We start from the raw sequence: 22,827 nt of genomic DNA, 5'->3' as shown, positions 1-22,827 counted from the left end.
ATACTAAATACATAAATATATGGACAGATATTATTTACTTTTTGTTTATCTTTGAGTCTACTATGGACCACGTTAGTCTTCTTTCGATCAGCCCAGGATTTCTATATCCTTTTGGAATGGGCTTCTGTACATTCTTACAACCAGGTGTTGCCGGTCCTTTTCTCATTCATGTGATCTTGGTTGATCGTTTAATCTGAGAAGCCCGTAATTTTGTTGATGGTCATCTACAATCATGTTTACTGCATGTTTCATTTCTCCGTGTCCTCCTCGACTTCTCTAGTCTTTTTTCCTCTCCACATATTTCAAAATTCTCTTAGCAGTTCTCTCTGGTGCATTCTTTTGATGTGTCCCTAGAAATTATCTTTTTTTAATGATGATGTGATTTTCTCTGTCTTCCGCAATTGGCCGCAGTTGAAATTCTTGTTCCTCTTTCCTTTCTCTTTTCTCAGTGTTTTGTAGTAAGCCCTTCTCATTCAATGAAATGTAGTAGTAGTAGTAGTAGTAGTAGTAGTAGTAGTAGTAGTAGTAGTAGCAGTAGTAGTAGTAGTATGTGCAGACAGAAAAAAGCAAGCAAGATGCTATCTAATAAAAATAGCTACAAATTCTAAACTGCACTTAAACTTCTCTTAATCACAAAAGTTTGACTGAAACAACAGAAATGTAATTAAAACTAAATACTTAGTTGAAAGTTTTTCCTTTTATTCCTACAAGCTGACAGAAATTTAACCAGCCCCGCAGTGTAGGGGTCGCATGCCTGCCTCTTACCTGGAGGGCCCGCGTTCGATTCGCGACCAGGTCGGGGATTTTTACCTGGATCTGAGAGCTGGTTCGAGGTCCATTCACCCTACTTGATTACAATTGAGGAGCTATCTGATAGTGAGATGGCAACCCCGGTCTAGTGAGCCAAGAATAACGGACAAAAGGATTTGTTGTACTGACCACACGACACCTCATAATCTGCAGGACTTTGGGCTGAACAGTGGTCGCTTGGTGGGCCATGGCCCTTCGGGGCTGTTGTCTCATGGGGTGTTGTCTCATGGGGTTTAACAAAAATTCAAGCTACACTTAAATGCTGAAAGACCGGGCAACTTGGCCATGCGCTTAGAGGCATGTAGCTGTGAGCTTGCATCTGGGAGATGGTGGGCTCTAAACCCCAATGTTGGCAGTCCTGAAGATGGTTTTCTGTGCTTTCCCATTTTCACACCAGGAAAATGCTGGGGCTGTACCTTAATTAAGGCCACGGCTGCTTCCTTCCCACTCCTAGCTGTTTCCTATCTCATCGTCGCCATAAGACCTATCTGTGTTGGTGCGACGTAAAGCAAGTTGTAAAAAAAAAACCACCACAAACTGAAAGTTCAAGGGTGCAAAGTATAAAGTACGGCAGTGACTTGAACTACTCAGAACTTCAAATATTAGGATACATTAATACAGTATCGGTAAGTTGGATGATTTCAAGTGACTAATCTCATGTTTTAATCCGTATTGAAATCTGTTAATTTACAATAACAAAATTTTATTATGTTCCAGCTATTCAATACATTATAATGTAGTCACATTTAAAATATCTTCATTAGTTAAAAAGTTATATGTGGGACATGTTTCGCTCTCTTACAGAGCATCATCAGCCAAATCTGAATCTCGAAGAATGGTTATGTTCGTATGACTTAAGAACTTTTAGACTATTTTCACAAACTTAAAAACTTACTCTATTAGAATATCATAAAATACATAATCTTTGGATACATGCCTTAATTACATGTGCTTAATAGGAAAGATACATAAAAATTGTGGAAGAATGAGTTCTAAAATATTTAAAACAAGTAGCATGTCTAAAATCTTAGAAAGACGTGAAAATAAATCTTAAGAGCTAAATTTGAAGATTTTCTTGGCGATGAGATCTGGTAGAAAAGTTATTTATCCCTTTTGGATAAGAGTCTATAAAGATTAAAATATCTCGTCAATTTGATGATTGAACTTGTGACAGGATGAATGTTGGTCTTCAAGAAATTTGAATGCTTCTTGTCATTTGACCTCGGCGAATGCTGTTGAATAAATACGCTTTTGTTGACGTCAGTATGTTGAAATAATGGATTTAATAAGGCATGATTGAAAGGGACGTAAATCAACGATCATATTTAAAAGTTGTTGCTTAGTTTATCTTGTTGTTTGTCTATAACAAGAAAAGGAATCTTGTAAGTAATTGGAAGTTGTGTTGCTAGTTAAGAGTGTGCTTCTAGAAACTTCACTTACCCCTCCAATTGCTGTTTGTCAGTTTGGTGTTATCCGAGGTTGTATGGTGACTGCCTGTTGTTCCGTGTCTACTCTTTGTGTTGTAAGAGTGAGGTGGTGGGAGTTGAGGGGAGGGAGTATGGGTAGGAGGAGAAATGTTTGTGGTGTGGTTTTGGAAGGGGAATGTCTAGTAGGAGCGTAGGGAGGGGTTGTGTTCTTTATTGTTCCATGATTATTAGTTGTTTTGGGAATGGAAACTTTGGCAAAGCTACTTTTTTCTAGATTAAGCGTTTGTAATAGTTTAGGTAATTGTTCATGTAACGGATTTCTTATTTCAATTTCGTCATTTAAATTTTTTTCTTTATTGAAATACTGGTCTAAATGGATATAAATATTTTCTAATTCTGTCATTAATTTTCCCTTTTCTATCTTCTTTATAATTTTTAGGTCACCGAGCTCGATAGCTGCAGTCGCTTAATTGCGGCCAGTATCCAGTATTCGGGAGATCGTGGGTTCGAACCCCACTGTCGGCAGCCCTGAAGATGGTTTTCCGTGGTTTCCCATTTTTACACCAGGCAAATGCTGGGGCTGTACCTTAATTAAGGCCACGGCCACTTCCTTCCCACTCCTGGCCCTTCCCTGTCCCATCGTCGCCATAAGACCTATCTGTGTCAGTGCGACGTAAAGCAAAATAACAAAATAACAAAATTTTTAGGTCTTTCTCTATCGTTGTAAATTGGTGGCCTGACTCTTTCATGTGAGCACTCATCGCAGAATGTTTGTTGTGCTTTGCAGCATTAACGTGTTGTAAGCATCTTGTGAGAAAGCTACGGCCAGTTTGGCAAACATATGAACATTTAAGGCTTGGTTTCTCAGAACTGACGCATGCGAGGTGCGAGGCCCGCCTCGCACAAATCCAGACTACACGAGCTTATGCAAGTGGTTTCTCAAACTGCGCGGTGCGCAGTGTGCGCAACCTCGCAGTGAGACCTCGCAGCGTCACCGCGCACTGATTCGTCCGGCCAGATTTGTGCGAGGCGACAGCAGTGCGAGGCGACATTGTTTCTGTTCTTGTTTTTACTGTTTTAAGCAACACGATGAGCTTTACGGACGAAGTGGACAAGGAACTGATTAAAGAAGTTCGAATACACCCAGTGTTGTATAACTTACAACACAAGAGCTACAAAAACAACGTTGTGAAAGACAACTTATGGAAAATGATATCACTGAAGTTGGATAGAACAGCTAATAAATGTTGCTAGTTTTATGTATTATACGATGGTCTTGAGAAGGAAAGAGTTCGTAAAAACAGAAACTCCAAAAACGGAGGTACCAGACGATTAATGTTAATTTACTGTCATTTGGAACCTCCGTTCTTGGGATTCTTTGTTTTTTCATTGATGTGGTAGCTGCCTCTGTGGATCGGTGGTAGGGTGTCTATTATTCTATTATTATTGATGTTACTTATAACAAATATAATGAGTTCAGTTTCAAAGGATTAAATAATTAACAGATTTAGAAATGATATATCAACCAATAAATCCATTACTTTAATATCTGTCTGTCTGTTAGGTCATCAGCCCTGAGGCTGGTTGGATCCTCAAATAGCACCACCAAAAGTTATGCGGTTATAAGGAAACCACAAACACCAATGGCAGCACTAAAATGAGGCGTACTAGGCAAGACGAGGAGTGAGGTAGTTTGCCATTGCTTCCTCACTGGGTCAGAAAGTGCTATTGCAGCACGACCGACCCTATGAGCAACACCTTTCATAACACTCAGATGCACTATTCGTGCTCTGAATGTCATTACTCAGCACCACCCATACCCCAGCAGTTTCCATATTGTCACAGCCATGGATGAAACTGGGACTTCGGTGAAAGCTACACTTTACTCTGGCCTGTGCCAAGAGATGGATACAAAAGTACTGTATCCATCAAGAAATGACAGCAGGCAAACTTTAATATCAAATATGCCAATATATATAATTTTACAAAATTTGAGTTCAGTATTGTTCATTTAATAAAACCACGTGTTTTATTTTAATAACGATGTTCATTCCGTTATTATGCTAATTGGGTCACAGAAAAAGTAAACTATAGGTAAACAAATACATGTTTGTCCGTTAGAAAAAAAAAACTTTCACTCCACCCTGTTAGCATATTCTCTTTGTCATACCGATTCTCTCTCCCTGCTACAAAAATATTTCTTGAAGCTGTCTCTTATCATGAAAGCATCATGTATAGAATTACCTCCGTTGTCAGCTGCCAGAGGAATCATGTTTTCTTCTGTTAATTCCAAATAGCCAATAAAGTGTTAATTTGGGCAAGGAATTCGCTCATTCCGGAGAAGGTTATGGACGATACAGGCTGACATCACAAGATCATCAACAGTTTCCATTGATACTGCTATAGGGGGAAGAAAACCCTCCACTACTGACACATAATCCGCTTCCTCTTCCAACAGTAGCGCACAGGCTGCGAGACATGTGCTCGGCAACTGATCCGCATCGCAGCCTGGGAAACCACGAGCCTCGCAGCGTCATTGGGATGAAAGTACGCAACGTCGGCCTCGCACCTCGCACCTCGCATGCGTCAGTTCTGAGAAACCAAGCCTTTACTCTCTACACACTTTAATCTATAGATGCCAGAACTTAGATAAGGGTTATTGTTAGAATTTATACTATTGTGGTTGAAAAAAATGTTTCTGTTTGTATTTTGTGTCTTGAATGCTATATTAACATCTTGTTTTTTGATGGAATTAGTTATTTGAAAAATGGCTGGATTGGTGAATGTAAATGTTGCAAATTTGGACTGCTTAGTTTTTCGAGAGTGAGATTAGGTACTAACTTTTGTTTTACTTTATTGATGATCCGATTGACCATATTTATTTTATATCCATTAATTAAGGCCAGATCTTTTATAAATTTAAGCTCCTTTTTTAAGTTACTATCTGAAAGGGGGATTTTGAAAGCTCTATAAATCGAAGTGTAAAAAGCCACCTGTTTATGTGATTTTGGGTGAAGTGAATCATTTTTTATCGTTAAAGGAGCGTATGATGGTTTTCTAAATATTTGAAATTTGAAATATTTGAAACTTTTAAATGTGATCGTCGATTTACGTCCCTTTCAATCATGCCTTATTAAATCCATTATTTCAACATACTGACGTCAACAAGAGCGTATTTATTCAACAACATTCGCCGAGGTCAAATGACTACAAGCATTCAAATTTCTTGAAGACCAACATTCATCCTGTCACAAGTTCAATCATCAAATTGACTAGGTATTTTAATCTTTATAGACTCTTATCCACAAGGGATAAATAACTTTTCTTCCAGATCTCATTGCCAAGAAAATCTTCAAATTTAGCTCTTAAGATTGATTTTCACGTCGTCCTAAGATTTTAGACATGCTACTTGTTTTAAATATTTTAGAACTCATTCTTCCACAATTTTTATGTATCTTTCCTATTATGCACATGTAATTAAGGCACGTATCCAAAGATTCTGTATTTTATGATATTCTAATAGAGTAAGTTTTAAGTTTGTGAAAATAGTCTAATAGTTCTTAAGTCATACGAACATAACCATTCTTCGAGATTCAGATTTGGCTGATGATGCTCTGTAAGGGAGCGAAACATGTCCCACATATAACTTTTTAACTAATGAAGATATTCTAAATGTGACAACATTATAATGTATTGAATAGGTGGATCATAATAAAACTTTGTTATTGTAAAAAATAAAAGTTGGATGATGTTCTTTAAAAGAATGGAGGCTGAAAGTTTATGATGATTTCTTGTTTCAGATGATTCTCCACCATTAATGGAGCCTCCAGTGGATTTGGAACCCTTGGAGGAGAAAAGTGGGTCAGATATAAGAGAGCACCTGACACTTCATGTGCAGAAGAGACAAGCAGACGAGGGCTGTGATGTGCCCCTTGGCCAACCTGAGTTTGAACAAGTTAGAAAGAAAATATTAAAGAAAACTAGGAAAAAGAAACCACATACCAGTATCTCAGAAGAGAATAAGAAAAGGCTGAAGGTAAAGTCTGAATATATCCCGATTGAAGAATCTTGTATGGACAATGGGGAGGAAACTAACTACGAGAGTGAGGACATTTCCCCGACTGACGAGCTCAACCCAGAGCTAGTGCAGCCTGTCTCTGCAGTCTCCAATGGGGACTCACTCGCCAACAATTGTATTCTCAATGAGATTCTCAGTGAGAAGAAAAGGGTAAGGTCTTACTCATACTGGGTAAAACAATAATATTAAAAGGCTACCAGTTTGACAAAGCTACAATCCATATTATATAGATTAATTCAATTCCACAAATTAACTCAGAAACACATACCACTGTAAAAGATATTGCAAATAAAACGAATGCATGAAAACAACACTATGAAGCATGTAAGTTATTCCGTAGTATGCATTCTGACAACTTGAGTGCAGTATAATCTGTCTTGCCAAGAGAGGGGAATCACACCATATGCTCCAGTGACTTCAGTTTCATTTAGATAGTATTTTTTTTTGTGGTAATATTGTGGGATTTCTTTCCTTCATGTTCTTCCACTAGGTTTCAATATATACATGCTTTATTGGAACCACTCTGAAAGTCAAATCATTTCATTTTTAAACAGATGGGGCCAGAGTATGAGTTTGGCATTGAGGCAGGGGCATAACCAAGAGGGGGTTACTCCCCTCTGCCATTGAATTTTTATAAAAGAAAACACTAAACAGAAAGTGACAATAAGCAAGTGAGAGTCGACTCGAAGTGTTGGCTCTCTTGAACATTCATAGAGACAAAATTGTAAAACCAACAAATCTCTTGAATCTATTTTCTAAGAAGCCTTGAAAGTTGGATTTTAGATTGTAATCTGAATATGCCATTCGCTGTAAAAAATATTTACTTTGATCATATTGTTGTGTATTTTAATGTAAGATTTTGCAGTGTGCCAGTACTGCAATCTGAATATCAACATAATTTACTTGTATTAGTGACCTTATGACTCGCGCATGCACGCACCGCACAGGCACCTTCATTATGTCCTAACATAATTTTGTAACCATAACTTCCCATCGGTTGATCCTGCGTTGAGGACACAGTGAAGTTAAACACTGGAATACTCGTTTAAGGAGCAACAATTTATTGCAGGCAAAAACTTTTGATTTAAAGGATTGTATTAGTACTGTGAGTGAAAAAGACGCTTATTTTTTGATAATTTGATTTCTATGTAGTTTTAAAAGTTTTACTTGCTGGACAAGTCTGTTATTTTATTAGAATTTTATGTAGAAGATTGTAAGTTTAGAGTTTATTTGATTGACATACCTAATATTTTATTTTTGAATTGTTTAGTACAAAAGTTTTAATATGTTATACAGAGGACTAACAAAAGATACATACAACAAGAAATCCCTTTCATTGGGGTCCAGAATTAAACATTATAAAAGAGTGATTAAACCGGAAGCATTATACACAGCAGAAACACTAAACATGAATTTCAATGGCCAGATGGAGAAACTCGAGCTAAAAGAAAGGACAATTTTAAGAAACATCATAGGACCAAAATTTCAGGATAGTAAGATAATACACATCAAGAATGAGACACACTCTAAGAAAATTGAAAAACTCTCAGATACTTTGCAAAAAAGGAGGTTAAATTTTTACAGTCATCTTCTCAAAATGAAGTCCAATACATTAAGCAAACAAATCTTTGACTACTTCCGTAACTGCAAAACAAAACCCAACTGGTTTAAAGAAACTGAAAAAGACCTAGTGAAATTGAGGCGTATAGTTTCAAACACGACCAAGTCCATCTTTTTCACGTTCTGATATTTTGACTTCCATGGATTCCTCTTTACAAGATGAATACAACGGGAATGAAAGTGGGTTTCAAATCCAGCCAGATCACATTTAAAATTGCAGCCAAAAATGAGGTTTCGTATCAAAGTCGGCCAAGTCCCTGTTAACCCACACGGGCCAATAATCCTGCGCTATCCAGTCACGTGTTTTCTTCCGGTAATATGACAGCCTGACGTTTGTTCGAGTCACATGTGGTGGTTTCGTTTGGGTGTATTTTAATAAATATTTTATAAATTATAAATATATACGTAATTAATTGGTCGTTTTTAATAGTATACATATTTGCTGTGCAATAAAATGGAGGAAATTAATAAACGCCATATCACAAAGCGGCAATGTGATCTTTCCACCTGGAAGCGCACGAGGGAAAGACAGCTGAGATGAGTACAATCAACGACGTGTTGTTAGTGGTAATTTAATCAAGGCTCAGTGAAGTGTTTCGAAGGCGCGATGGTATTGAATAGGTATAATATGAAGAATATACATTGAAGTAGCTACATGAATCCACATATTTGCAAAATATACACTATTTAAATGTTAATTAGCCTCTACATTGGTTACAATGTTGGGTAATTTTACACAAACATAATGTTTAAAATAATAATCTTTATAAAGATTTTCACTAAATCTTATATCATTTTTAATCATATTTGTTCTAAATACAGTCAAGATGAACACAGTTGGAAAATAGGCCTAATCTAGATTTCCTTTTTCTTTAGGTATTAGGCCAAATTTTCTAATCTAAGTTTCAAAGATGACCAAGTCCTCTTACGTAAGTTTCAAAATCGGCCAAGTCCCACAGTTAGTTTCAAACATGGTCAAGTCCAAATTTTAAATACATTTTTCAATTCATGTAATATATTTAGACTGTAAAAATTGTATGGTAATGAATCAGAAGCCTCTGCTAAGCAACATAAAGATTAAAGTGTCTGAATATATATGAATTAATACCCTAAACAAGTTTTTTGCTTCTCCTGAAAAAAACAGCTCAACGGACTTGGCCCTGTTTGAAACTATACGCCTCAATTAAAAATGATAGAAAATTCACTATTCGATCGAACAGCTAAAGAAATAACTGAAGACGAAAATAATAAAGACAAACCTACATTAAAAAACAAATCTGTTATCTCAGGAGATGAGAGGAAACGGAGTTCAGAAAGAGTGAAGAAATAATGGGCACTAAGAAAAGAGCAACACACAGAGAAAGATTGGTTCAACGTACCCCAAATATGGTGAAATAAAAGAAGAAAAGAGGATGGGTCTTATAATAATTGCTTGATTATTGTTAAATTTGAGGTAAAATAATAATAATTGTATTGCCTCACCTACAGTGTGCAGACATTTCAACTTGATGCCATCTGACTGTCTGCTCATCAGTTTTGACGTTCTGTTTTCCTCTAAGCCTACTAGATGGCAGACCGAGTAAACCGAAACTCTCTTGGGCATCTATAGCTGAGGTTTAATGAATTTTGTTGGGTAAACACCAAATGTGTCACCAAAGATCTTTTACTTGCCAACATGGTTCGACATGGAGTGTGGAATGGACTTTTTTCTGCCCTTCAAACATCCAACAACCTCTGCCGGGTTTGAACCTGCTATCTTGGGATCCGGAGGCCGACACTCTACCACTGTTGCACAGAGGCAGCTAAATGTGAGGTGAGGATAGCTCAAGTCCAAGAAGTGTTCGGTGGTTTTTGGGCTGCTGAAGAAGAGAACGTGTAAAGTTCTTGAAACATCTACAGCGTTTAATGATTGAAATAAATAAACGATTGACATTTTTTTAATAGTATTGACAAGGCTGATTTAGATATATAAGTGATTTTCAGTGGTGAATACACAAAAGCGCACACGATTACTATATATACACACATTTTTAATATGCATGGGTTTTAAGGCTCTCAAGAGGCTTTACTTTGTGGTGAAATTGTTGTAGAGGAAGGTCCTTTATTTCACAGGAAGATTATTCCAGAGTCGAGCAGAGCGGTTGTAAAATCCATATTAGTATCCTGCTGTTCTAGTGAAATGGGGAAAGAGGGAGACACCTTGTGCTCTACAGACTGGGCGAAAAGATAGCTGGAGGCAGTGAAAGAGGGTCAGTTTAACAGTGCCAGCCGGAGATTTTCGAAGAACGATTAGGTCTATTTGATTGCGCACGTCTTTAATGGATATTAGGGGATCGAATCAAGAAGGATAAGACTACATACACGGTGTTCATAGTTCTGGAAAAGGCATTTGATAATGTTGATTGGACCAAGCTATTTGAGATTCTCAAGGTGATCGAGATCAGATACCGAGAATGAAGAATTGTCTACAATCTGTATAAAAAGTCAGTCTGCAATGTTAAGAATCAAGGGCTTTGAAAAAGAAGCAGCAATCCTGAAAGGAGTGAGGCAAGGTTACAGTTTGTCTCCCCTCCTTTTCAGTGTTTGTATAAAACAGGCAGTAAAGGAAATCGAAGATGAATGCGGAAAGGGAATCACGATCCAAGGAGGGGAAATCAAAACCCTGAGATTTGCTGATGATATTGTTATTTTATCTGAGACTGGAGAAGATCTGGAGAAATTTCTGAATGGTGTGGACGGAGTCTTGGGTGAGGAGTACAAGATGAAAATAAATAAGTCCAAAGCGAAAGTAATGGAGTGCAGTCGAACAAAGTCAGGTGATGTAAGAAATATTAGATTAGGAAATGAACTCTTTAAGGAAGTAGATGAATATTGTTACTTTGGTAGTAAAATAAATAAAGATGGCAGAAGTAAGGACGACATAAATTGCAGACTAGCACAAGCAGGGAAGGCCTTTCTTAAGAAAATAAATTTGCTCGCTTCGAACATTGATATAGGAATTAGAAAGATGTTTTTGAAGACTTTCGTCTGGAGTGTGGCATTGTATGAAAGTGAAACATGGATGATAACTAGCTCAAAAAGAAAGAGAATAGAAGCTTTTAAATGTGGTGTTACAGAAGAATGCTGAAGGTGAGATGGATAGATCAAATCACGAATGAAGAGATACTGAATCGAATTGATGAGAGGAGATTGATTTGGCTAAATTTGATCAGAAGAAGAGGTAGAATTATAGGACACATCTTAAGACACCCAGGACTTGTTCAGTTGGTTTTTGAAGGAAGTGTAGGCAGTAAGAATGGCAGGGGTAGACCAAGGTATGGATATGACAAGCAGATTAGAGGAGATGTAGGATGCAGCAGTTATGTAGGATTGAAAAGGTTAGCACAGGATAGAGTGGCATGGAGAGTTGCGTCAAACCAGTCTGTGGACTGATGACTCAAACAACACAACAGTGGTGGTGGTGGTGATTTTTGTTTTTGGAGGAAGAACAACTAGATAATCATCCTTTCTGAACAAAATAAAGTGGAAAAGAAATTTAAAATGAAAAAAATTATTTATTTAACGAAAGAATATCAAAATGAAGCACAAAATAAAACGAAGTATTGTATTAAGCCGAAAAGGTCACAAACGAATCAAAAGGGAACAAGAGTTCCCTGAGTAACAGAACACTTGAAATTTACATACCCTTGATTAATGCACTGTCACACACAAAGTGGGTGATGAGATCAGCAGTAGTATACGTTTGAGTGTCTCCTGCAGGCCAAGGCTCTGTCTTAGGCCAGAGAGATTGACACACTTTGTGAGGATGTGGGCCGTGGTGAAGTCAACACCACAAGAACACACTGGGGGAGGGGGGTGTTCCCTCTTTAGTAGATAAGAGTGTGTAGATCATCCATGACCTATCCTCAGCCTACACAATACTATGGCTTCTCTCTGTGAAGGCCGGAAAGAGGACCGCCACACAATAGTTGTCGTCTTAATTACTCTCAGCTTGTTGGGAGTTTGGATAGCTAGCCACTCTGATTCCCAGGACGCCAAGATGATTCGACGTAGCTGAGAGCAAATATCTTTTGCAGGTACATTCATAGGCCTTGGAGGTAAAAGTACTGCTTCCTTTGCAGCTTCATCTGCAAGTTTATGAAAAGTTTATTTCCCACAATCCCAACGTGCCTTGGAAGCCACACAAAAGTGATTCTGGTGCCAACATCACATAACCTGGCTAGAAGGTCATGAATCTGCTGCACTATTGGGTGTTGTGAGAAAGAGGTTTCAATAGACTGCAGAGAACTTAACGAGTTGGTACACATGAGAAAATGGATTCTTTCATCACCCAGTGCAATCTGCAGAGTTTCTAGGATGGCATAAATCTCCGCAGTATACACACTACATACACTATGCTCATATCATCGGTGGCAAAAGTGCAACCAACATTTTCTCCGATCTTAGAACCATCCGTAAAGATATGTCTCACGGCTAGGTACTGGTGAACGAAGTCCTGAAAATACCTCCAATAAACGTAGGAATCCGTGTTCACCTTTATTGCCTTGTTTGTAAATGAGTCGCTTTGCTCGCTGTTGGACATTGCTTATCTTCTTCATGTTTCTCTTACTGATGGGATGCCAGGCAGGCCGTATAGTAGAGCAGGTCAAATCATGGAAATATACAGCGCTCAGAGTGCACGGCTTTTAGACCCTTATTTCATAGGGAGTACTGCTGCATGCAACATAGTTCCTGTTAGGCACATAAATGAGCAAAAGGTGTGTGTAGATTTGGCTGTTTTTAGGATTAGAATTGTCTCATTGTATCCACCATGTGACAGTGCAGATAACTGAGTAATATCGTAGTCAGAATCAACAGCAAGGATAAGGGACTGTTACTGGGTGATTTGGAAATGGGACCAAAGGATATGAAAAGGTGATGAATAAATGTGGAGAAGATATGGAAGCTAAAAGGATTGGGAAACGTTGAGTTCGGCATTAGCATTATGAATACATTCTTCAAGCATATGGCTGTTACCACTACACATGGGAGGATAGGGGCACCAAATTCTTAATTAACTATATCACAACCGACTTTGAATTCCGGAAATATGTTAGGATTGTGTGGATATTCTGGGGATATTTTAATGAGACTATCTGATCTGTAGTGAACGAAGTATCTCTAGGCCTTTGATAGAGTGAATTAAGGTCAGAAAATCTTCAAAATGTGGAAAATTAGAAATACATGGATGTTATTATTGAAAATTACCAAACAATGGACCGTAAGTTGGTTCGGATATATATATATATATATTTTTTTTTTGCAAGCTGCTTTACGTCGCATCAACACAGATATGTCTTATGGCGATGATGGGATAGCAAAGAGCTAGGAGTGGGAAGGAAGCGTCCGTGGCCTTAATTAAGGTACAGCCCCAGCATTTGCCTGGTGTGAAAATGGGAAACCATGGAAAACCATCTTCAGGGTTGCCGACAGTGGGATTAGCACATAGGGGCGAAACGCAGGCAACCAAGAATGAGTTAGCTGGAAAATTTCTAATGTCCAATAACGGACCATTAAATTGGTATTATAAATTTACTCATTCAGGACAGATGTTTCATATTCCCTGTGGGAATCAACATCTATATCAGTATCCAGTATTCGGGAGATAGTGGGTTCGAACCCCGCTGATGGCAGCCCTGAAGATGGTTTTCCGTGGTTTCCCATTTTCACACCAGGCAGATGCTGGGGCTGTACCTTAATTAAGACCATGGCCGCTTCCTTCCTGTCCCATCATCGCCATAAGACCTATCTGTGTCGATGCGACGTAAAGCAACTGGCAAAAAAAAGACATCTTCAAGATTCAGATTCAGATAAATGTCACGCATTTTACTGCCATCTTCAAGTTAATGCAACTTTAATGTTCCATATTGACATTAGGCCTATAATACATTTTATGAATAAGAAGATTTTACTAATACATAATAACTTTTTTAAATCTAATTTTATGATATTCCCCCTGTCAATTTTTTAATATAGGAACATTTTATTTTGGACTCAATCCATTTACATATGAATGAGAGGACCATATTCCTAGTAATAGAAAAAATGAATGTTACTTTTATAATCATATTTTTAAATAGTCAAGTATTGTTTTTAAGTACATAATTGTTTATTAAAAATGAGCTGCATACTTTATTATCAATCAACTATGTAGCTGAAGATGATCCATTTGGACTGAAAATTATTCTTCTTCTTCTTCTGCCACTTTTCCCACACCGTTTGGGGCCACGGTTGCGAACTGAGCAGCGCATGTGGATTTGGCCCTGTTTTACAGCTGGATGCCCCTCCTGACGCTCACCCTATATTGAGGGATGTAATCACTATTGTGTGTTTCTGCGGTGGTTGGTAGTGTGTTGTCTGAATATGAAGAGGAGAGTGTTGGGACAGACAGAAACAACCAGTCCCCGAGCCAGAAGAATAAATCACACGCAAATAAAATCCCTAACCCGGCCGGGAATCGAACCAGGATCCCTCTGAGCCGAAGGGATCAACGTTGACCATTCAGTGAAGGAGTTGGACAATTGAACTGAAACAATGCTGCTACAGCCGAGAAGGAATGATAATGTAACTACCAAGCAACCAATCAATCAGTCAATACTGATCTGCATTTAGTGCAGTTGCCCAGGTGGCAGATTCCCTATCTGTTGTTTTCCTAGCCTTTTCTTAAATGATTGCAAAGAAATTGGAAATTTATTGAACATCTCCCTTGTTATTCCGGTCCCTAACTCCCCTTCCTATAAACAAATATTTCCCCCAATTTGTCCTCTTGAATTCCAACTTCATCTTCATATTGTGGTCTTTTCTACTTTTAAAGACACCACTCAAACTTATTCATGTACTAATGTCATTCCACGGCATTACTCCACTAATAGCTCAGAACATACCACTTAGTCAAGCAGCTTGTCTTCTTTCTCGCCTGTCTTCCCAGGCCAAACTTTTCAACATTTTTGTAACGCTACTTTTTTTGTCTGAAATCATCCAGAACAAATCGAGCTGCTTTTCCTTGGATTCTTTCCAGTTCTTGAATCAAAGTAATACCGGTGAGGGTCCCATACACTGGAACCATACTCTAGTTGGGGTCTTACCAGAGACTTATATGCACTCTCCTTTACATCCTTACTACAAGCCCTAAATACCCTCATAACTTGAGTTTCATGCTAATTGTTGGTTTATATTAGTACGAGTTCAATCATTGCGAGATAATGACATTTCATAGTGACAGAAACAGGTAAATATGTACTTTTATGCACATGGTTCTGCTACATAAAGGTGCATTCTCCAATCAGACCACAGAAATGACATTCTGATGCTAAGTACTATACATTCATATATTTACTTGTTGCATTATTGCAACAATGGTCAAATGTGTTATCGTCAAACATGGTTACTTGGGACTGCAGTCTAACTTGGGACAGTTTGATCCCATATTTTGGGCGCTTTTTGCTGACACTTGCTTCAGTGAGTATGCGCCAAAATTTGACAGATGAGTGATCCACAGCGTTTACTAGCAATATATATATCTTGAGGCAATATTAAGGTAGGGGTATTACTGAGGTTGAATTTATATATTGCAGATCATTTTTAAAGAATTAACCATAAAAAAATTGTGTGTATGAGCTGAGACACTAATAAAGAAAGAGAACGAAAAGTTGTTTGTAGGGCAAGTTCTTTCAATAGAAAATGATGGAACCCACCAATGCAAATTCCTGCAAAGTTATGAAGGAAAGAAAAACAAAATATTTGTGTGTTCCTACAGTTGATGACATAGACAATGTTAAGAAAAAGCAAATCTTGAAGATTATTGTGCCAGTTAAGGTAAGGAGTGGAGGTAGATATGTTTTCAATGTACCTTACCTTCTTTGAATCAACTAGGCTACGGTACCTATGTATTAAGGAATTACATAATAATTAGAAGATAATTGCATTTATTTTGACAGTTAATTATTTCCCTTTTAATTTGTCACTGTAGTGTCCCACATAACCGAGATATTTTTTAACATAGGACAGAGACATCAAAACAGAAGAGTATTATGAAAATTAAGTTACTGTCCCAAGTTACACCATCTTGAGGGTAACTTGGGACGGTAACAAAATTGTACTTATTGGGTAAAATCCAAAGCCGTACATGAATTAATTGATGAAGATGGGCATTAATGTACGGTCACTGGGGTTTGTGTAAAATTTAAAAAAAAGTGACATTTAATTTCCAGGTTGTAGAGGTGTTTGAAAAATAAAACTGTCCCAAGTAACCCCGGTTCACATTACCAAGTGTGTGCTCCTATTAAATGAAGACGTTTTCATAAACGTTATGAATGATAAAATTTGAGTTTTCAGCTCACTCATTCATTGTTTTACTTTCTAGAATTCTAAATGCTGTTGAGATACTCAGAATTTTGGAAGTATTGGAGGAAAATAATTATAAAGAAATCCTATCTATCTTTAGGTATGACAGTGGTGAAGAAGATGGGGGAGGAAGTTTTGTTAATCTCACTGGAAATCAGGCCTCAGGAGCTCTTAACTTGGAAGTGTCGGTTGGTGACAACGGGGCCCTTAGCTGAGTCCTGGCATTGCTACCACTTACTTGTGTCAGGCTCTTCACTTTCATCTATCCTATCCAACCTCCACTGGTCAGCTCTTGTTCTTTTCCGACCCTGATGGGCGGCCTAGGAATTCTTTCATTTTCACACCCTTCGTGAAAAGGGCCGATATCTTCATTTTTTGAAGTGTCACACCCCTTCAGTTTTTTCTCTCTGATTAGTGGTGGTAGGTGATGGTTACCCAGTTTGTACTTCATCTTAAAACAATAATCACCAACCCTCTGTGGGCGGGGGATGCAGACAAAGAATACACTTACGGTATTCCCTGCCTGTCATAAGAGGAGACTGCAAGGAGCGACCTAGGGATGATGGACTTAGAAGACTTAGAACCATGAGACTACTTGTGATAGTACCATTACGTGAGGAACACCATGAGTCGACGTTCCTTGCAATTAGTACCACTATGTGAGGAGCACCATGGGTCTACGTTACCTAGGAGCAGTACCATTTTGTAAGGAACACCACGAGTCTGGGCATTGCCTGTGATTAGTACCATCATGTGCATCCCACTGAGGTAGGGGAGCGGGCACTCAGCTGCACAGACTAGCGTGAGAAGGTGCCAAGTGCTGCGCTCGAATGTGTTGGTTCCACTGTATTCAGAACGTGTGTGGATTACCAGTAATTGTGAGGAACACCATGGGTCTGTGTTGCCTGTGATTGGTACCACTATGTGAGGAACACCATGGGTTTGAGCATTGCCCGTGATTAGTATCAATGTGTGAGGAATACCATGAGTCTGCATTGCCTGAGAGTAATACCATTATGTGAGGAACAGCATGGGTCTTTGGTGCCTGTGGGTTGTACCATAATGTGTGATATATCGTGGGTCTACATTGCCTATGATTAGTACCATTATGTGAGTGACACCATGACTATATATAGTCTGTGATTAGTACCACTATGTGAAGAACATCACGGATCTAGCTGGTGCCCGTGATTAATCCCACTATGTGAAGAACTCCATGGGTCTGCATTGATTGTGAGTGGTGCCCTTACGGGTCTATTACCTGCGAGTTGTGCCATTGTGTGTGACATACCGTGGGTCTACATTACCTATAATTAGTACCACCATGCGAGGAACACCATGAGTCTCTGTTACCTGTGATTAGTACCACTATAGAAGGAACACCATGGTTCTGCTTTACCAGTGATTACTTGTATGAGGGGCCAGTGACCTGGATTTTGAACCCCTTTGGACAACAATCATCATCTTAGAAAATAAGGCATTGTGAATTGGATCCTCTGATTGTTTTGGATTTTTTCGTCACCATTCCTTGTAGATTCTAGTCAGTAGATACATTTTTATTTTTTTATCATCATTTAATTTCATTCCACCGCATACCATTAGGATCCGATGACCTAGTTGTTAGGCCCCTTTAAACAACGATGATCATCATCATCATCAATAATCACCACCACCACTGGAAATTAACCAACATCTCAAGCACACTTGGTTTTTCAACGTGGCGTTGGAAATATTCACGTGGCAGCTGTCGATGAAATTGGTACTTTGGACATGCAAAGGAGCAAAACATCTAAGTTTGGACAAAATAAAACTAAATTAAACCAAAAATTATGAAACACTCCGATTTACCCAGCCTGTCAGAAGTAACAAAAACTTTATCTTTATCTAACTGTGAATCAGTTTTTCATGGTCCTCACACAATTGACGGACTTTAGTGATGACCTAGTTAGGCTCATTGTAAAACAGAGTGTAATGTGTGCTATACAAAAAGGAAACGTGAATTCTGAATTTTCTCCTGAGGAACCGAAGGCATTGATTGGAATATTGCTTTGCATTATCATAGTTTCTTCACCTTGGTTTTCCACTTAGAGAGTGTAATTTTGTGTACAAAAGGATTATATTTCTTTGATAACGTGTTGTTGGCTTTATTAAGACAACCAGTAACACAAGCATGAGATACTTAATAGAGCCTAAAATGCTACTGGATTTAGCCATTATTGCATTATCGCAACAGGCATTATTCACCACCCAAGGAACCCAAATCACATAATTGTAACATTCCAGTCTCTATTAAGTCTAAATGAAGTAAACTAAAGAGTTGATATGATTTTTGGAACCACAAATAACTGTCACTCCACGTGAGATTTGCGCTGGACAAAACAGAGGCAGGACAGGTTTTTCTCTGAGTACTCCGGTTTTCCCTGTTATAATTCATTCCAGCAGTACTCTCCAGTATCATTTCATCTCATCTGTCATTCATTAATCATTGCCCCAGAGGAGATGCGACAGGCTTTGGCAGCCGGATCAATTCCTATCCTCGCCGCTAGATGGGGGTTTCATTTATTCCATTCCTGACTCGGTCGAATGACTGGAAACAGGCAGTGGATTTTCAATCATCAGTTAATAAAGAAAAAATAATTTTATGACCATTACATCAGTCAAGCATGTGAACATTATAGGAGACTTTAATACGATCCTGTAGACACTAACTCATCAGAAACCAAGCATCTATTACACCCATTCCAGGGATGTGATATTACATTTCTACCTATCTCGATGACTCATCCTTTTAAACACTCATACTTTACTCAACTTGATACTGACAAACAACCTTGACAGGCTAATGAACCGCAGACGAACTTCAGCTCCCGGATTTTCAGCTCATGGCGTCATTTTCATGTCCTGCTTTCTAAAGGTACCTAAAGCAAAGCCCAAGTACATTACTATACGACACTGCAAGCACGTAGAAAATGATGCGTTAATGGCAGACATGTATTCGAGACCATGGCATGACATTACACAAATAATGAATATTGATGACATTGTTATCATTTTAATGATTTGATATTACAGATTTTTTTATAAACATGCTCCTGTACGCATAATAAGAACTAAGAAAGGAAAATCCTCATGGATAAATGAAGACATTAAACGTTTAATTGCAAAACAAGGGGCAGCTCACAGCAAATACAAACGTGACCAAACGGAAGACAAATTTAATGACTACCAGAAACTTCGTAATAAGATCAAATGAGAAGAAAAAACCACTAGAGTTTGATTGGACAAGGCACACGATATGACATCTTATGGAAAGCAGTCTTTCCTTTGGTGTAAATACCCAGAAAAATAATGAAGATCTGGATATATCACTGGAAGAGCTGAATGATTATTTTGTATTACCACGCACTGCATTGGATCAAATTAGAGAACAAATCTTTATTGTTGATAACTATAACAGTCAGGTTCTTAAAGAAAGAAAAATTTTGCTTCAGTGACATCTCGCCATTGCAAGTCCGAGATGCCTTCTGGAAAGTAAAATCAAATCCGATTGGAGTTGATACTATTGGTAGAGTAATGGTGAGGAAAATATTACATGCAATCCTCCCACCACCCACCACCCCCCTCAGACCTACACCTACAATTATTCCTTACAGAATGCTTTGTACCCCACAATGTGGAAAATGACCCTGGTATCCCCATTGGCAAAAACTCACATTCCGACATACGCCAGTGACTACCGGTCCATTTATTTATTTATTTATTTATTTGATTTATTCATTTATTAATTCATTCATTCATTTATCGTATGATGCTACAGTTGACAGTCGACTCTATACGTACATGTTCTTGACACACACACACACACACACACACACACACACACACACACACACACACACACACAAAAGGTATACAGTTGACTCTGTATACAGCTTAATATATATATATACAAAGTTCATATAAAAAGGAGGCCTTTCAGTCTCTTACAGACGAATGTCCAGCTCCTCCAACTAAAAGAGTGCCTCGTGCACGATGGTTTGCACTTCAGCACCAGGGTGAAGTCTTTCAGGCCCCACTGATGCAGAGCAGAAGCACTTTTTCCGACTCCGCAGCGTATCCAGTTAAGTGTGGTCCAGGTGGAGCGAGGAAGGTTAAACCCAGGCAACTTTGTAGTTGGATCCCTGATGTTGACAATGCCGTGAGGGTGTAATTGAGACCATTCATGTTTCTATGTTTCATCAGATTTACAATGTGAATTAACTAATTCCTCTACTTTCTTCCAGGCAGGTTCCGTGATTTCAGTCTCGTTACAGCATTTTCATCTGTATCCTGATGTATTGGGAGGCCTGTTTTTCAGTATTCTAGTCCACAGTCTAACAAGGGTCCTTTTCCGTCTGATGTGAGGAGCCTGAACTGGATGGACTCCTTTTGACAGTGTCGGCAACAATGTGTTGCCAAGAAAGGTGGCCAGTCTTCTTTGTACACAGATGACATGTAACTGTACATTCATTGTAGAATGGATTACATTTTTGGAACAATGGAGGAATTAACTTTAGACCTCGAATCAGTAAACAATGGACAATCCTTATAGCCAGTCCAAGACTATTATCCAAAGCAGATCGAGCAACTCTTCAATGATACAGATATAGAACAAAGTCATACTGTACAGTATAACTGGAAAGAATCTTGGAATCACGCTAGATGAACACATATCCTGGTCTGTGCATACGGTATCAACTTGCAGGCAAATACTTAAAATAAATGGCGTGTGGCCTCCGAAGAGGCCTGGAGCAGGTCTTTCGAGTTGACGCCGTACAGGCGACCTGCACGTCTATGAGGATGGGGCCTCACCTAGGATGAAGTCTAATGCTGAAGACAGCACACACACACCCAGCCCCCAAGCCATTGGAATTAACCAATGAAGGTTAAAAATCCCTGACCCGGCTGGGAATTGATCCCGGGACCCTCTGGACCAAGGGTCAACACGCTAACCATTTAGCCACGGAGCTGGACAGGCAAATACTGTATTTGCATCACTGCACATCCTCAGCAAGTTCAAATTTACCTTTAAATCCCTTTAATCCCTCCCTCCCGGTCTTTCCCTTCTCAACAGGTACTCTGTTGAAACAAGCATTGTCATCCTCGTCTTACAGCCTACAGTGTTGCCATGTAAATGCTCTTTCTCTTCCGGCACATTATGACGAAATTCAAGCAATACTAATGGAAAATAATTTACATATACTCTGCATATCTGAAACCTGGCTGACTCCTAGCATTCCTTCCTCCATGGTTGATATTGATCGACATGATCTAATACGTTTCGATTGGTCGGATGGAAGGCGTGGTGGCGGGACAGCGATTTACTGTAGAAATGATCTAAAGAGCCGAGTGATATGTACTTCTTCCCAGGATGTACGAACACGGCCGGAATTCATGTTCGTTGAAGTAAATATCAACAGACAAAAAGTGATGATTTCTGTCATATAACTAGACCTGGGATTTTAAGGCAAATGCCTATTTCGTCCCTTACGAAATAAAGTGAATTTTTTTAAATATGTTGACGTTTCATGATAAATCCCTTACACTAATAGAGTTTTATAGTGCCCTAAAATGCCTATTTGGACCTTTCGAGCCTATTTTACTATTTTAGTGCCCAAAACTGCCTATTTTCTACATTTAAAATAAAATTCAATTTCTGTAATTTTTGCAATCACACAATGGACATCCCTGGAACAAGCAGAACAGCAGACGGTGGGTTTTTCACAGAAATGTGCTCTTCGCAGACAACTGTCACCAAAGGAATGCTGAGTGAAGGGTGGAGGTGGAGGATTAGCTCAGAAGAACAACGAGCAGGTAGTAAAGGACGTACTGTGCCGAGTGACGGGGTGAGGGGGAGGATTATCTAGGAAGAACAAGTAGCAGGTAGTAAGAAGGGACATACTGTGTCAAGTCGCCAGTGAAAGAACATCTGTTTAAGTGAATTTAGTTAATCATGCCTAAAACGAAATCATCTAAGAGTGCGCTTATACAACAATGGCTTGTACAATTTCCAGGGATGACTTTTGATGTCGAGATTATTTTCTGCCAGTACTGCAATAAACAGGTATGTGCATATATCTTAAAATTCATATTAATCTAAAATTAAGGTTTTGATATTGGCTCCTCTAATTAATTTTAGAGACCTAGTCCAGGTGACCTGGGTTCGATTTCCAGTACCGGCAATAATTTAGAAATCTATGAGGTCTGGAACGGTGTTGACCCAGCATCATGAGGACAATTGGGAAGCTACAGTGGGCAGGGGTCACGGAGGCAAGGCAATACGGTTGAGGGATATATCATGCTGACCACATGCCACCCAATATCTGCAGGCCATGAGCTGGGCAGCAACCGTTATTGAAAGCCAAGGCCTTTTGGGGACTGTAGTGTTCTTGTTCTTAATTAACTTTAGAGTAATAATGGCTTAATTTAAATAGTTCAAAATTACAAATTTTATTCAATAGATCACCTTTT

The 22,827-nt window shown here is 38.7% G+C and overlaps 1 protein-coding gene across 3 annotated transcripts in view; it reads left to right on the top strand.

The window, feature by feature from the left end:
- LOC136873870 (uncharacterized) overlaps window positions 1-22,827 on the top strand; it is a 90,556-nt gene that overhangs the window by 52,219 nt on the left and 15,510 nt on the right. For all 3 annotated transcript variants that reach the window (XM_067147173.2, XM_067147174.2, XM_067147171.2), the window contains one exon: window positions 6,038-6,465. In XM_067147173.2, the coding sequence (XP_067003274.1) occupies window positions 6,055-6,465 (411 nt within the window). In that variant the 5' untranslated portion in view covers window positions 6,038-6,054. The remainder of the gene's footprint in view (window positions 1-6,037; window positions 6,466-22,827) is intronic.

This window comes from Anabrus simplex, chromosome 5 (assembly GCF_040414725.1).
Source record: "Anabrus simplex isolate iqAnaSimp1 chromosome 5, ASM4041472v1, whole genome shotgun sequence".
Classification (NCBI taxonomy): domain Eukaryota; kingdom Metazoa; phylum Arthropoda; class Insecta; order Orthoptera; family Tettigoniidae; genus Anabrus; species Anabrus simplex.
The sequence above is the reverse complement of the archived record's forward strand: the minus strand, read 5'-3'. Positions and strand labels throughout refer to the sequence as shown.